The 16,685-nt window shown below is 37.1% G+C and overlaps 1 protein-coding gene across 1 annotated transcript in view; it reads left to right on the forward strand.

Annotated features, from left to right (window-relative positions):
- LOC101857030 (PH and SEC7 domain-containing protein 3) overlaps positions 1-16,685 on the forward strand; it is a 34,135-nt gene extending 17,450 nt beyond the window's left edge. The window contains exons 10-12 of the mRNA XM_005100646.3: positions 180-323; positions 999-1,198; positions 15,808-16,685. Of these exons, the coding sequence (XP_005100703.1) occupies positions 180-323; positions 999-1,198; positions 15,808-15,904 (441 nt within the window). The 3' untranslated portion in view covers positions 15,905-16,685. The remainder of the gene's footprint in view (positions 1-179; positions 324-998; positions 1,199-15,807) is intronic.

A 16,685-nucleotide genomic window follows, 5' to 3' on the forward strand; every position in this document is an offset into this window, starting at 1 on the left:
TAACTATCCCCCAAGCACTAACTTTGGAGGTCCTGTTTCTTCTTTCTGGGCACTGAATGACTTCAGTGTTTTGTCAGTGTGCTTGTCTTTACTCAAACTCAAGCAAAATTTGTGGAAATATTTTTATTTTTTCATCATTATTTTTATTAATACTTCTCTGTGTTTATTTGTTTGTTTAGAGAGAGCAGCTACAGAATCATGAGCTGAAGGTGGAGGAACTTGAACAGGAGCTCCGGCTGCACCGGGTTGCCATACCAGAGAAAGGCTCAAAAACTTCCATCATTCAGGATTATTTAGAGAAGGAGACCTATTTAGAGTTTGAGGTAAGGGAACAAATATGGGGTATTATGCGAATACACGGTTGATTGTGTGGGAATTAAAAATTGACTATATTTATGAGGTCTGAAATTTCAAATTGTTTTAGACTGTGTGCATGTTCCTCAAGTATACATTTACCTTTAAAATTATTGTTTCACCATTGTAGGTGAAATGCATTGCTTATTGGTGCAGAGAAAACTTCACAATGAGCTTTGTGCTTGTAATGTTTGGTAAAGAAGAACGGAAAATTTATTTTTTAGCCCAGGCAGAAATGTAAACTGAATGTAAAAAAGAAGTACAAAACTAAGTTTTTGTGGGCACCTTAGATTCTTCCCTTTGCTCACATGGTGAATGTCAATACTAACGTCATACTAAAACCCAAGGAAGAGGAAATTCACTGGTTTCATAATGGAGAAACGGCTGCTATTTGAAACCGATAACTTTACAGAGGATGGAGATTGGGGGACTTCTGATCATGTCCTGTTTGCTCCTTTTAAAACTATTTTTGTCTGTCAAGACTACAGAAAGAGAATTGCATGAATATATGTTATCAAGGTCAGGAAGAGTGAATGTTAATGTGACATTTCTCATTGTCCTTGCTGTGTTTAAAATTTATCAAAATGATTTTTACACGAATGGGATGACCCCAACGTAATTTTATTTTTATTTTTGTGTTTCAGATTAAGAGGTTCAAAACGTATGTGTATTTGCTGCAAGGCAAGCTGTCAGCATATCCCGAGTTAGAGCCTTCTTTAGCAGAGACGACCATAGGAGAGTATGAGGAAATGGGGGCAGGACCCTCGCACATTCCCGTGAACCAAGTGGCAGGGGTTAAGCAAGGGTCTGCTGGCAAACCTGTGCAAAGGAGCCTGTCAGATAGGTACAGTTATCGCGCCGCTATTTATCAAAACGATCCTGCTGAGTATGACATGGTCTAACGCCGAAATTAGTATAGTGGTTTTTCTTTTTCTTTTTTATCTTGATCTTTTCATTTTTGCTTTTCAAAGGAAACTCTAGAATGCTAGCACTGCAACTGCTATAGAATATTGTGCACCCCTTAAAAAAAAAAAAATTTTTTAAATAATAAAGGAAAAAAATTGAATGTTCAGTGATTAACCAATGTTTTGGCTGCTGGGTAAAAAGATACCAATGTCATAACATGCTTTGTAGTATAATATAGACACCTTTCTCATGAACAATTTTTTAACAACATACTAGCATAGCAAGTTGTTCTGATCCTGCTATTCCTTCCATCTCTTGAGTGTTTTGACTAGTTGCTAGGATTACTCTCGACTAGTAGTTCAGCTTGTGTCCCAGGCTTTTTCAAAAGTGAGAAAATTTTAGACTTTCTTGTTATTATGTATCTGGCTCAATTTTCCTGGACTGCTGTGGCAACCCTTGACCTAATGTTCCCTCAAAGCAGAACCTTTCAAGTCCCAGTCCTTGCCTATATTTTTTCCTGATGGTTCATATTTTCCCTCTGTTTCGATTTTGAATTAAAATTTTTTACTTTTTTTTTTCTCTTGACTTTGTATTTATACATCCTTGTAGCATTATCGGTGAGAAAAAAGTTTAAATTTATATAGATTATAGATAATATTTACTCATGTTTTCATCCTGAACAGTGCATTGGTGCATATTGTTATGTGTTGTTTTACAAATGGTGTCTAAACTGTAAGGAAAGTATTTCTGACAGCTCAAAAGCAAATTAACAAAAATCTCATAATTTTCTTTCCTTTTGATCGCAGATGTTTCAATTGTTCATATTGCATGAATATGATTGTTCAACCCATGATTTCTAGTGCCCTAAAGAAAGCCACAATGGTATAAAATATGTTTTTATGATATGAGCGGAATACATACTTTGCGATGTATCTTGATGCTATTGACATATGCTCTTGTTTTTGTCCTTGAGTGTATGTCATGTCTACATGATAACCAATTTTATGATGTGTTACTGTTTCTTATTCCTCTTGTTCATACCACAGCCAAAGGAAAAATGAGTAGTTGACAGGGAAAAATAATGTTGTTTGGAAGAAAGAGAGGTCTGACTTGAAGAATGGTGCAATAGTTATGAGTTCATTTTGACTTGTTTGATGATGTTTTAATGCCGCCTCATAATATTTCCTGATCGCGTTAAAGGTGTCGACTGCTTATGATCTGCTATTGGCTCATTTTCATGTAGGTTCTGTTTTAATGCTCTGTCTGGTGACAGGCGTCTCTGGTATGTCTTATTCCTTTACTTGTCCATTTTCTGTTCCTGTCTGTCATGCAATCTCTGAGCACCAAGAGGCCATTTTTGTGTCTTCTTTCTTTAACTCTCAACTCAATAGAGCTTTTGTGGTTGTGATGTGCTTCCACTTCATGGTAGCATCATCTACTATGCACTGCACTTTGGAAGGATTTTTGGCTTTGTTTTTAGTTGGGAGGGGGGGGTGTCTATTATTAGTATTGGAACTACTTCAGAGACAGAAATAGTGTTGCTGCCGATCCAGTCCAGATTGGTACTTAATTATGAATTCTATTTGAAATAATAGTGAAATGTTACAGATAAAATTGGAATTTATTTTAGTGATCTACATAAAAATGGAAACATGTCCTGTCGCAAGAGTTAGTCTTTTCATTTAAATGGATATGCAGTCATGTGTGTATGTGGAACTAGAGGAACTCTTTTGCAAGCAATACAGTTTGGAGTAGGAGGAGTCGTTCTTGATCTTTGTTTTAAAAGATTGGGGGGGGGGGGGGGTAAAAAATCAACATTTCAACAGGCTTATGCATCTTAATTTGGGTTATTTATGGGTAGAGCCGCGTGTTGGTTAGTTGCCCATCTCAGTGTGCGCTGTATGTGTGGATTCTCTTGCTTGGTATTTTTAAAAATATTGTGCATATTCTTTCCTCGTTTTCTCAGCAGAGCTTACATTAATACGTGTAACCAGAGTTAAAACTCCTTCAGTTGACTTTTTCCTCCTTATTTTATTAACATGTCCTTTTCCTGTTTGTGAAACGAAGTCCTTATAACCATCCAATATACTCACATTCCCCAGTTTGCTACAAGTATATCATCACAGCCCCACATAGTTTTCTGAGGCACAAACTATTGGTGTAACAACCTTTCCTCACCCTCCTGTAGCTCTTGGTTATTTGGTTTTGAGGAGGGTGGTTTATATTACTATGCAATGTTTCGTTGCATTTGCACTCATTGTCATAGAAAGTTGAAAATTTGCTTAATAGGAAATGGAACAGTACTCAGTATACGGGCATTACAAAATGCCTCAGATGATGGATAGAAAACTTGATCTCTGCTATGTTTATCCTAAAAGTTAGTTTCATATTGCTTTTAGAATTTTTTTAGGCTGTCACCATTTCTGCAAGGCCGTCTTTACTGTTTTAAATAGGCCCAGTGGTGGAGCGGTTTGCTTGCTCTACTTGTGCATATATCTGTTGCCCTTTTTCTTTTGTCTAATTTTTTTTAATGATCCATTTGTTGTCAGTGCAATGGAATTCCCCTTTCTAACTACAGTTCCCGACTTCCATTTATTTGAGTCAACGGATTGGTTTTAGATTTGCTTCATTTTTTAAAACAGTTTCTGGCTCATTTATTAACAAGCTGATGTTGAATCTTCACTGTATGATCGAGTCTTTTGTGTCAAAAATGCCTCTCTTTGAGAATCAAGAAAACGGGTTTTTTCAATATGTATGTAGTGTTCATGCATGCAGACGCAGCATTGACCTCCATATATAAAGATGCTGGCGTCGTTATGACCGCGGTATAGTGATGGTTATATTCATTAAACCATCCTTGGGCATGTTGGTTCTGTTACATTTTTATCGTTGGGAGATTGTGTGTTCATTCCGGGGTTCGGCTCCGTTTCTTTTGTCTTTACCAGCTGGTCTGAGCGATAAGTTGTAGTTCATCACAACATGTTCGTTGTGCTTTGAAGGCCTACCTGAACACCTCAGTCGAAGATGAGGGTGACACGGCTGTTTGTCTGCTTGGGATATCTGATACATGTCTTGTGTGGTTTTTTTGTGAAAGATATAGTGTGAAATATGAGCCAAAATGAGTGAAAGTGTTATGGTTTGCAGTCATATAAAGTGTTCGGATACGCCAGTCGTCTCCTACACATTTTGATGGCACTCAGTAATTCTTGTCCTGCTGCTTTATGTCAACTGAAACCACGGGTGTGGTATATCCTCCCCACAGCACTGCCATTTGACCGTCATTTTTACTATGCAGTTGAGTCAGGGAACAATACTGGTTCATGGGTATTGTATGGAAGAAAGGTCACAGTTTTGGTGTATGGAATAGGAGAACAATTCAGTTTGGTGGAAGTGTTGCTTGTTTTGCATGGTTGCTGCTGTTTAGTCAACAGCTCTGAATTACCTTTTCACACTGAATGGAATACTAGGCGCTGATGCAACTGCCACTCGTCAGTTGGTGGGTGGCCGGATGTTGCGTGGTTGCTAGAGTGGTCAATGTTGTTTCACAATACAGGTTTTAGGCAATAGAAAGGCTGGTCACTCGTGAAAAAGCAAAAAGTGCGCCTGTTGCTTCTGTAGCCTCCCTTCCCCTTTCCCCCCATGTTTTCCATCATTCATCACTTTTCACTCTTCTGCCGTGTGTCATTTAAATGTAAATTGTTGGCTTTTCTCAGTCACAAAATCTGTTTTAATTTTTTTTTTTTTCTACGAAAAATAAATAAAACAACAAGCAATAATAGTGCTGGACAGGAGTTGTCTCTTGTCCAGGAATATGGTGTGGAGTGTTGTGTACCTGCTTTCCTATTTTCTCAAGACAAAATGTTTCCGTTGTTGCTCAGCCCCTTCAGTCCCAGTCCCCCCAATTTTTTTTTAGCAACTTACAATATACCACATGCTCAGCCCTGCCCTCTTGCCTGTTGCCTGACTGAACGCACAAGACAGCAGTGCTGGAACAGTCTGGGGCAGGCAAACTTTTTGTTCAAATGGCGGCCGCGGTTCAAGTGACATACCACCTTCCTCTCCCGTCGTCTTGTCCCCAACCCTGAGCTCATTTCTGTACAGATAAACTTGATTGCCTATTTGCCATTTTATTGCCACATGATTTTTTTTTTTATTATTTAAAGCAAAGACGTCGTTATTTTTGTATAGCCATATTTTGATGTTATTGATTTAAACACGGTATGCATTGGATTATTTTTATTAAAGTCTGCTGATTCTGTCTGTTCAACCCCTATATATTATTTTGAACAATTTCAAATAATGCTTGTACAACACTCGAACAGCCCGTATAGATAAAACAATTTTGCTTTTCAGTGCAGTGACCTCTTTGTGAGAGTGCGACATACCGTTATGTCACATGATTTTGTGAAAGGCAGTTCAAATATCGCTAACATGACACAAGCTATAGGATACAGCCATACCAAATGATTCAACCGTACACACTTGGTGAACTGTTGCTTATTTTTCCAGACAAATTATGTGTGACAGCTTTCGTTTCAGTATCAAGCGGAAGAAGCAACATTTTGCTATAACTATGTATGACAAAATCTTGGCCCCAGACTCTCGTTAAGGCAAGACTTTGTTTCTAAAGATGCCTTGTCGGAGCAGGCGAGTTAGGGTGGAGCGCGTAAGGAAATTCCTGGGCAATCCTAGGCGGGCTAAGGTGTTATGTGTTAAATATCTCTACCGTGACGAGATCTAGACCTATAGAATACAGCCATAGTTTGAAATGATTCAATCATGCATGCTAGACTACTCCTGACAAAATGTGTCTAAAGTAGTTGTATCCTAAAAAGCAAGGCAGACAGTGTCAAAACTATGCAAGTCTGACTGGTTAGCAAAGTTGAATTGGGTGGGTGTGGGGGGAGGGGGGGAGATGACGCAGTATCAATGCTGGGTCAAGTTTGTTTGAAGTTTGTTTTGTGGGTTTTTTTCTTGTGACCTAATTTCAGGTTGCCCACAGAGCTTAGTTTGTTGAGCATTTGTCTATGTGAGGCAGCGTGGTGAAATCAGGCGCTCGTCAAAATAATCAAAGTGAAGAAACTTGCAAATTTCCGCAGGTTTGAGAAATTTTATCGAATTTTTGTTTTTTGGTTTAACACCTTTCTTGCCCATTAAAGTGTTCAAAGAAAACATTCCTGTGTGGATTTAAATGCAAAAAGTTGATTTAAGGCAGGAAAAATGTAAATTTTCGGTTTCCACAGACTCTCAAGCTAAGGAAATAATCCATTTTTTGTAGCCATTTTCTCATTGATTTTACCTCTGAAACCAGGTAACCCCCGCCTTCTTCAATTGCAAATATTTCGACTTCCATTCAAGTTAAATGGATGTATTTTTTATAGAAAGCAGGGCAAATGAATCAGCTTTCAGATGATACAAAAAAACTCTACATGCCCAAAAATTGATAAGGGCCTGATTCGACCACGTTGCGACACATACATGTCGATTTGGTTTTTTTAAAACGAGAGCATTGTAAAGCTGCTGGCATCTTCTCTTTTATTCTCTGTTTGCTAGCTATTTCATTTCCCCACATTTTTTATCTTTGTTTTTAAAACTTTGAGATTCTTCTTTTTAATTAAATTTTAAAAATGTAAACAGTGTCGTGTAGTTCTTGCAGAGAAGTAAGAAACCGATAAACCACCACAATCATCAGAATAGATCAAATACTTTATGATCACACTTTTTGTTCTCTCTCTTTTTTTAACCAATTATAATGACATTCCTTTCATATTGTCTTGATACCTTATTGTAGAATGCAATAGATTTTAAAATAGGCAAACCTACAGGTGTCCTTATATAACTTTCTGATACTTGTAGTATAATTATATAAAAAGAAAATCAAACTAGTTCAGCCTTTGTGTTCCCTGCGTTTCAAAAATGGAACAATTAAACAACTTCCAAGTTCTCCAACATTAAACGTTTATTACACCAATAGCCCACGAGCAAGATGACGATCGTTCTCTCTAATTCAAGACAAGTGAAAGGCGTTAAAGGAAATTTCTTTTTTGTTGTTGTTGCATTATATTCCATCTCTATCTTTTGTTTTGTTTTTGTCTTGGTTAGCAGTACAGCAAGTGCTTGGTGGCACTGTTCATGTTGATGCCCTGTATGGAAGAGTGCAATGTAAGCTGGAGCAAGTCCCCTTGTGATACTTGCTCACCAGTACCCTTGTAAATTTTTATATTTGCAGTCGGTAATATTATTATGCATACGGTACTCCACGAGAGCTTTAAGAAGTCCTTTGACCCGATGTTGTTGTGATGTTTTTTCCTCTAAGTTTTCCATATTTGAATTTCAAGATCTGTGTCATTTGAAAGCCATATGTTATGTCATTGACTACATTCTAGTCGATTGGTTTTTAGTTTCCCCTTTTACTGCGCTGACTCTGAGTTTGGTGGGTTGTTTTATTTGGTTCTGAACTGCTTTAGTATTCATGTGTTATTAATATTTGTGTGTTTATTTTCTTAAAATTTATTACCATGTCCTTGCAAAATTAACAGCAAGCTGAGTTGCAAAAAAAATCAGTTTAATTTTCGTAACTTTGTGTATTTGAGTTGGCCCGCATGTATATACATATTTATATGTAAATTAGATATTATGTTGCATATTTTGGTATTGTTTTGTTACTGAATAAGAAGAAAATCTCGGCAAGGTGGCGAGGATGAACTTTTGGTTCCAGTTTTTCCCGCTGTTAAAAAATTTGAGAGAGGAAAAATGTTTTCAGCCTGAACGAAGGGAACAAAAGTTTGTGTTCTTGTTGTCTCTTTCTGTCCTCCAATGTTCATGCTGTCCACAGTGCCCTCTGCTGGTGTTATCTCTCAAGGGAACATTTGGCCCCCCCCCCCCGAAAAAAAACAGGAACTTGTTCAGTTCAGCTGTAGTAACTACTATTGTGATTTTGTTATTGTGTATAGACCAGGGGTCACAAACCTCTTATTTTTTTTTTTTTTTTTTTTCATTTGGGCCGTTAAACTGAGAATGCTGAATGCTGGCCTGATTTTTACTCTTTTAAAAAATTTCAATACACTATGCTAAATAAATTTGTTTAAACACATAAGCTGGGAGTTATGAAGTCTTAGTCTAGAAAAGTCTGTTTGAGTTGCTCTCTAGAGCTAATTGAAATAGTTAAATTATTTTTATGACCAAGTCCTGAGAACACTATTAACACACCTTCAAAGTTCAGAGAGGTTTTTTTTAGTCCACGTTAGTGGGCCAGATGAACTGACATCAGAAGCCGTATCAGGCCGATGGGCTGTAGATCAAATGACCCTTGGTGCAGACTCATGCAATTATATCTCAAGATGGTTTGGGAGTAAGCTATGCTGAAAGCAATTACGGTTGTTTAGACTCGGCAGCTTTTTTAGCAGACTTCACTGAAGAGAATGGGTGGTCATTGGGCCCTCTTGTGTGGTGCACTCCTTTTATTCTTCCTGGGGCATTATTATACACATCTTTTTCTAGTGGAAAATGGGTGATTGGAGGTTGCTAGTGATGGGTCATATTTCTTTACTCTCCCCCTGTTGATCTTACTCTTTTATAAAACTTTAAAACTTACTCTGCGGGTGGTTGGAGGGCGCTTCTGGTAGGTCCTACTTCTTTACTTTTTCTCTGTTGTTTCTTTCTGTCTGTCTTACTGTTTCCCAGCACTAAATGACCATTAGTGTGTCGATGTGCTTCTTTTTACTCATACAAACAAATAACATTAATACTGAGTGACTGTAATTGTGACGATGCACTTGTGGGTGGCTGGAGGGCACCACTGGTAGTTCTGACTTCTTTACTATCCCTCTGTTGTTTCTGCCTGTTGTGTCTTACTTTTCCCCAGCACTAAATGACCACTATTGTGTCAGTGTGCTTCTCTTTACCGAAACAAACCAAACAAAGATGATGTACTTTTTCTTTATTTACTCGGACCTTCTACTAGTGAAATAAGGCCATTATCCACATTTACTATGACCCAGCATGAAGTTCCCCTTCCGTCAATCACACAAAGTCCACAAACCTTGCTCAGATGACAAACAGAGCTACACGTGCCTAAGTATGCTTGATTTGGGAGTATGCTAAGTGGGTCATTTTTGGAGTAATGTGTGTGTGGTGGGGGGGAGTTCTACAGACCTACAAGATATGGTCATTGGCTGCAAACCTTTATGTTTCACTCACAGCGATGGTATAAATGGCTAAAAATACAGACATATTTTTAAGAGAATAAAAAGTGCTCTTCTGGCAATGTTGCATTTTTAGTTTCAAATGTTTGAATGGGCAGGTGTTGGTGCAGGTGCATTTACAATGTATAAGAACGTCTGAATGCATGAGAATGTACAATGCTAGTAAAAATGGACTGACCCAGGTCTTTCTCCTCAATAACACAGTCCATTGCTATGTCTATTCTATTGAGCTCCACATTGTTCTTCATAATCTAAGGGACACCATGAAAGCATGGCTTTGCATGAACAGTTCAGCATGTAGAAAACGCATACTTCATACTTTTCTTGATGCCTTTTGGAATGCATTGTTTTGATTTGGTACGGAAAATGAATACAGTACGTTTCTTGACTTAGTCTGACAACTGTAAAATGAGTTAATTTTTTATGATGTCCACACGTGTGAGTTTTATCTTTTGATTCACTTTATGTCATTTTAAAGTGAAGGTAGATCTGAAGGTCTGATTTACTCAGTTATAGGCCATGGTGTCTCATTATTTTTTTTTTCTTAACTTTGTATTCAGTTTTCAAATGCCTACTACTATTTTCTATTCCTAAGAAATATTACTTCCAGCTGTTCACAAAATTAAAAGGGGTTATACTGATACAGGCGTCAGAAGTGTATTGGTTAGGCTCTTTTTACATATCACTGCTACGAGGATATGGGGAAGTTGATTTCAGTTTAAGTTTTGTAAAAGTTTAATACGGATGCCCACTACGGATGAGATCAGCCGATCGCCCAACTCGGTTGCCTCAAAAACAAACCTGTTTGTTTTCAGTTTCAGGCGATCGAGTCGGCTGATCGGTCCGATCCAGCCGTAGTTGGCAGCCTGTATTACGCTGCTCGCAGCTACATAAAGACCGCATGAATATGCAAGACTCAAGTTGGTTGTGTTCATGTTAGTTCACAGCATGGTTCAGCTTTACTTCACAAATAAGAATGGTTGAAGTTTGTAAAAATTCATAGTAAAAATTTCATGGAGTAACTCTGGCAGGGTGAAAGAAAACTACTCTGTGATTCATGAAAATTGTGTTGAAAGGGGCGAATAGGGGCGTGACACATTTCACTGATGGTATCAATACTCCCCAATTTTATGTCATATATAAACAAAGTCGAACAGTCAAAAGTACGGAGTAGACAGTATTGTTCCATTTTTTACTTATAAGATTAATCGAATAGGGTCACCAATTTCGTTTTTTACAAGGATGTGTCATGTTTATTGATTAAATACTTTGTTACAATAAAGTTAGTCGAACTAGGAAGTTGTTAAAGTGCAATTCTGGCATAATCAAAAGTGTTTGCCGAACAAGGAAAAATGCATGCGTAGCACATATATATATATACATATCAGTTTTCATCCGTGGAATGATTTAAAATAGTAATAGTATGACTATGGTCTTTTATGCTGAGACTAGTCCTACCTCCTCTTTTAGCGCTGTCTCTTGTTTCATAATACAAATGTCCATCTTCCCAGTTCCATGGACTATTGTCAATATCATGATTTCAAAACAAATACTAGTAGCAGTACAACTTTCCAGGGTGTTTTGAAAGTCACATCAGGTTTAAGTTTAATTTTGGTGGTGGTCTGAAAATTCTAGAGGGTTTCACTAATCTCTTTGCACCAGACTTTTCTCTGTCCGAGAACTAACATTCCACATCTTGCAATGTTCATGACTGACATAATCAAAGGAGGCTTTCCAGACTTTGTATAGTCTCTGAAGCTGCACAAGTTTAGGTTACAAAGTTTTCTGTTCCTCTAATGGAGGATCAATAAAGTATAATTTATCTGATTAGAATTGACTGGACTGGAGTGTATGCTGTTGATATTTTGAACTTGAATTACTGTGTAGGCCTACATGCAGTTGTTTTTCATACCTAACCTAGAGAGAGATAGAGAGACAGTTAGTCGTCCAATGTTTGCTGACTTTTAATTAGTACTTTTGCTCTAATTTAACGTTTGTAAGGGGTAACGGTTAAGTTCAAGAACTGGAAAATGTTCTGAAAGTATTGAAGGAGTATCACAACTTACATATCTAACTTTATGAATTATGACGAAACTATGCTTGACAAATGATTAACAATTTTTCTGCGTGTGTTAATGCACAGATACGAAAAAGATAATTGGAATTGGGTTCCTCACAAGGTATCTGCAGTGCAGTATGTAGTGCCAAACATAATAATATCATATCTTTATTGTTTGAAATTTTGCTAATGTGCACCGCTGTTGAGAGATACCGTACTGTAATAGAATAAACAATTAATCATTTCAAATTTCCTATATGATTTCGAGTCATTTCTGCATTTCTGGGTATATGGTCAAATGTTGAAGGGGGGAGTTCAAAATTTTGAGACAAGTGCAGATTGCTTGTCATTGCTGAGTTGTCATGGCAATATTCATAGATGCAGACTTGTTATTTTATAAAAAACACTCTGAAGTCTACAGATGCTTTTTTTTTTAAAATGAAAGTAACAGATGGCATGGATGGTTTTTTAATGCCAAAGTGTATAAATCTATAACGGGATTGAAAGACTTCACATATAAAGTAGCAGATGTTCTTAAAACTCTGCACATTATTTCAATTGTTTCTATACCGGCTCCCAAAATATTTGAGGAGACAACTGAATTTGTACCAGAACATAGCCGTATATGAAAAGTGTGTGTGTGTGTGTGGGGGGGGGGGGGGGGGCGTAATTACTCTGTTGACCAATGACAAAACAGAGGAACTCTTTAAATCGTCTGAATGACCTGTAGTGGCATAGCAGGATTCTCTGTAAGGAAGTAATGCGTTCATTAGATAAGAAACCCTGTCAAAGAATAAATATTCGGGGCTATTAACAAATGTCAGGGTAAATAAACCACTTACTTTTTTTTTTCTTGAAATAGATCCATTCATATCTTCAGAACTGATAACCGGAATATGTTGGGTTTATTTTTTAAATGGTGTTCTTTTATTGACAACTGAAATTTTTATAGCGTACAAGCTTCTAAAATTGATAAAGTAGAAAAATGCCTTTTGTGAATAAAGATCGTCATAGCTAATAGTTCAGAAAGTGTTGACAATTTTGTGCGAGTGTCAGATAAGCTTGATATCACCAGATGTTTTCAATCTATGATACACTTGTGAGTGTGACTATAGACCAGAGTCATCAATGCCTAATATTGTTTGCTTGATTTAGGATTTGCCAGTTTTGCTTCTTTTTTTTTAAATTAATTTTTTTGAGATTGCATGCTGTTGATGCTGTTTTCTGAAACTTCTACAAATGATTATTTAATTCCTTTACTGAAATGAATGCACTCCAGGGGCACGTGGATAGCATAATAGTTGAACTATTGTGTGGTAGTTACTGTCTCATTTCTTTTGTACATACCTAATAAATAAGAGAATAGTGTGGAATAAAGTTACCAAAATATTCACATATGTGCCTTTTTTTTTTTTTCTTCTCCTTTTCGTCTGTGCTGTATTTGTGCTTTGGAAAGGTTCTCCGCAGACTTTGTAGATTTCTTTTGGATGAAATCATGGATGATGCTGTCTTTTGTCGACTTCAAGTCATTTACGGAATGCACTTCAAATCCTATTTTGATTTACTAAAATGTAAGCCTTTTAGTGCTGTTTGAGCTGACTGACTTCTTTTGAACCGAATTTGAAAGTCATTGTACATGACTGAGGCTGTGGTTAGTAGATTGTAGTCTCTCTTCTTTGATAACATAGCACATGACTCATTTTGATTTTGTCATGTCTGGTACTGGTACTGGATGTGGTCACCTGTGGCTGGATTTTACAAATGTGGCAGTCCGTCGCTCAAGTCGTTGCCAGTGTTTGATGGGTACTTTGGACTAGTCTGCTCCTTTTCCTTCTTTCCCTTGGCCGTATTTAAATAATTACATATCAGCAGTGTTCCACTCTTACCTTGTTTCCACCTAATGAGGTCATTTTTGGGCTCAAATTATGTTATTCACAACCATAAGAATGACAATTAGTTATTCTATACCATATAAATCGAACACTCTCCCAAAATTTTGGAAGATTCTGGTAGATAATGAGAAAAATTATGGAGGTTAATTCAGCCCCCCCTCCCCACTTTTGTGAAAGACAATGTTCATACACATACATACAGCTAGAATCGGACATCTCGGCTACTCAGTGTCAGACTGTCGTACATCTCGTTTCAAAATGGCAGATGGCGGAGTCTTAGGAGTCTTACACTAAGCAGTCAATCTGTTCTCAACGCTCTGTGGCCATTTTCATACTGACAGTTTGTAAACTGCAACACATGGCTGCATGTATTGTGATCCTCTCTCATCAACAAAATAAAGATGTGGATCAGACGAAATTGTCTTCCAGCACTTGTAAATTCTTGCTGAGTTTTATCAACTAAGAAGACATTCTCAGTTTTAAAAGATTTGTCGTTTCCTTCAGGTAATGAAAATGTCTTAAGGTGAGAGGTGCCTTTGTTAATCTGCATAGATTATGATGAAGTTGATGTTGTCTTCTATTCGGTGCAACACTGCATTCTTTTGATAAAGTCTGTGAATGTAACAGTAACAGCACACCTAGCTGTTAAAATGGCCTGTGATTTCCTGAGAAAGAAAATTACATGGTATGGACCTTCACTCTATGTAATGAAAACTATGCTGCATTTATTTGCTCAAATGTACATTTTGATAAGGTTGAAAGTAATATAAAGAAAGCTTCAACTCAACGAGGAAAAGGTATCATAAAACTGGCATGTTCCTTAAAAGACCTCTTATTGGCAACGTTTTAAAACCCCTATTGTCTCCATAAAAGGTTTGATAGCACAAAAAAAGCCATTTGGCAGCTCTCAGCAAGAGTAATTTTCAGACAAATGTACAGACGTGTATTTTGTATGCTGAAAGTGAAAGAAAAAACAACACTAACACATATAGTTACATAAACCAAACTGTCACATTTGCAAAAATACAAATTTAATAACCATGCTTTTTTAAATTTGAGAAGGAACTAAATCATAACAAATGTGACAATTAAGGAATGTCTATGCAATGTACTTATGTAGCAGTAGTGCCATTTTGTGCCTATGAAAGGAGATATAATTTTCAAAAATAAGAGAAAGTTTCTTACAGATGTGTAACCATACAATTTCAAATTATTCGGGTGTGCTATTTTCAGCTGTATACTTTACACTAAGGTTCATGTTTTGAAAACAGTGAGTTGTGAGAGATAAATATTCCTCATATAGCAGTGGTAAAAGCCCTTGTTCTTGCATTTTCGATGTACATATATGGTTTTACTTACGTATATATTAGTATTCTGTCTCATCTTTTTCCATTTCCCATCTTTTTATTGCTGAGCTAAATTGGACTGAGGTGAGTGAAAATTTGAGTGGTCCCATTTCAACTAATGGTTTTTGTTGGTGTGTTCAGGAAAAACAGAATAGAACACATCGCTCAGACTGGGATGTTGGCATTCATCGAATTTGAGAACTGTTTGATAGATTCAGTGTGGAATTATATGATGAAATCTTGCTGAATGAATATCTAATAGACATAATTACACATAAATAATAATAATAATTCCGTGTGTGAAATTTTCCCCAAGCATACCCCACATAGTCTCTTCCTGATGCTCCACTTTGTACATGTTACTTTTGCTTTCATTCCGCTACATATCCCTCCTCTGTCAGCTGCTGTCATAACTTCCCTACCTATTTACGATTGGTTTCACAGAGATGGTTTCAAATGCAAAAGGAAATTGTTAGTGAGTGGTTTCTTTTTTATTATAGTTTTTAGTTTTTTAATCTCAAAGACAGAGGGGAATTTATGTACTTTCTTTTCATCTGAGGTATTGGACAGTAAAATGTGAAACTTGTGGGGAGTGTAAAAAAAAAATTAACCAACTGTTGATTTGATGATGTCCCTTTTCATATTTCAGACTGAGAAATTGCTGAACATAAGAGTCCTCTTTCGATAAAGTAGACAATGTACTCATCCTCAAATCTACTCTCTTTTTTCTCTGAAATGGCTATCTGAACTCGTGGTTAAGATTAAGTCAGGCACAGATAACACTAATAAGGAAGACTCAAAATTATGGAAAGCTCCTTCAATTTGCCATTCCTCGACTGATATCTCTTTGACTTATCGGTATATCGGTTTACCCCAATTATGGAGGTGTCAAATAAGTTTGTCAATCCTCAACATGTTTAAGTTATCCGTGCCCGAGTGTACACTCAAAAGTGTGGTCCTTGGAAGTTTCTACAAAAGAGAACTTTACTGTGTCAGTGAGATCGTTGCTCTTGTCTGATAACTTTTTTTGTTTCTGTCTTGACCAGTGATTCGGATAACTCAGATACCGGCGGTGACGAAAGTTTGGCCGAGCTGCCGAGGGCGCCGGTGATCAACACACTGTCGGAGAGTACCAAGATGTGAGAAGACGGTCGACCGTGCACCATGGACATTTATTTCCAACTTGTTGATTTCGTTTCTCAGCGCATTGAGGCGGCACAGATGGGCCATCTCCCAGGAAGCCTATATTTTGTAGGAGAGGCTCAAAACAGTTTAATCAGACTATCAACAACCACTTCAACTTTAAATTTTATGCCAATGTTTCATACATTTCTTTTCGCTGAATATTTACATTTATTGAGATCATGTACATGATATGTATTATTTGACCCTGCTTTACAACTTGACAAGAAAAGAAACAGGATTTGGAAAATTTTGTTTGTGGCCTATTTGTGCCTGGCACTATGGATACCTCACATTTGTCAACTTACTGTTTTATAGTCCACTGTACACGTGTGCTGTACGTAACTTTCCTGCCCAGTGCTGTATCTTCATATCTGCATCTGATTTTATAGGGATGTATTGACTGTTAAGTGTAAGACTCTGCCATACATCATTGTGAAAAGTGACATATGACAAAGTCTTACACTGAGCAGATACATGTATTATATGACATGTTCTTGGCATAAGCATCTTCAAAGGAGTGTAAGGGGTGGACCCACTGTTGTTGCTAGTGTTTTCTTCCAAATTAACGATTAAGCCATGAGAGTCGCTGCAATATCAGACATGACTACACAGCAAATGGGTTTTTTTAACTTTCGACTGTGACTGAAGAAATATTGGTGTTGCACTTTTTACAATATTACGCATAATTGTTTAGAAATATTACACCCACTAGCACATTGTTACTTCATTATCATTAATA

Source organism: Aplysia californica, unplaced genomic scaffold (genome assembly GCF_000002075.1).
Source record: "Aplysia californica isolate F4 #8 unplaced genomic scaffold, AplCal3.0 scaffold00254, whole genome shotgun sequence".
Classification (NCBI taxonomy): Eukaryota; Metazoa; Mollusca; class Gastropoda; order Aplysiida; family Aplysiidae; genus Aplysia; species Aplysia californica.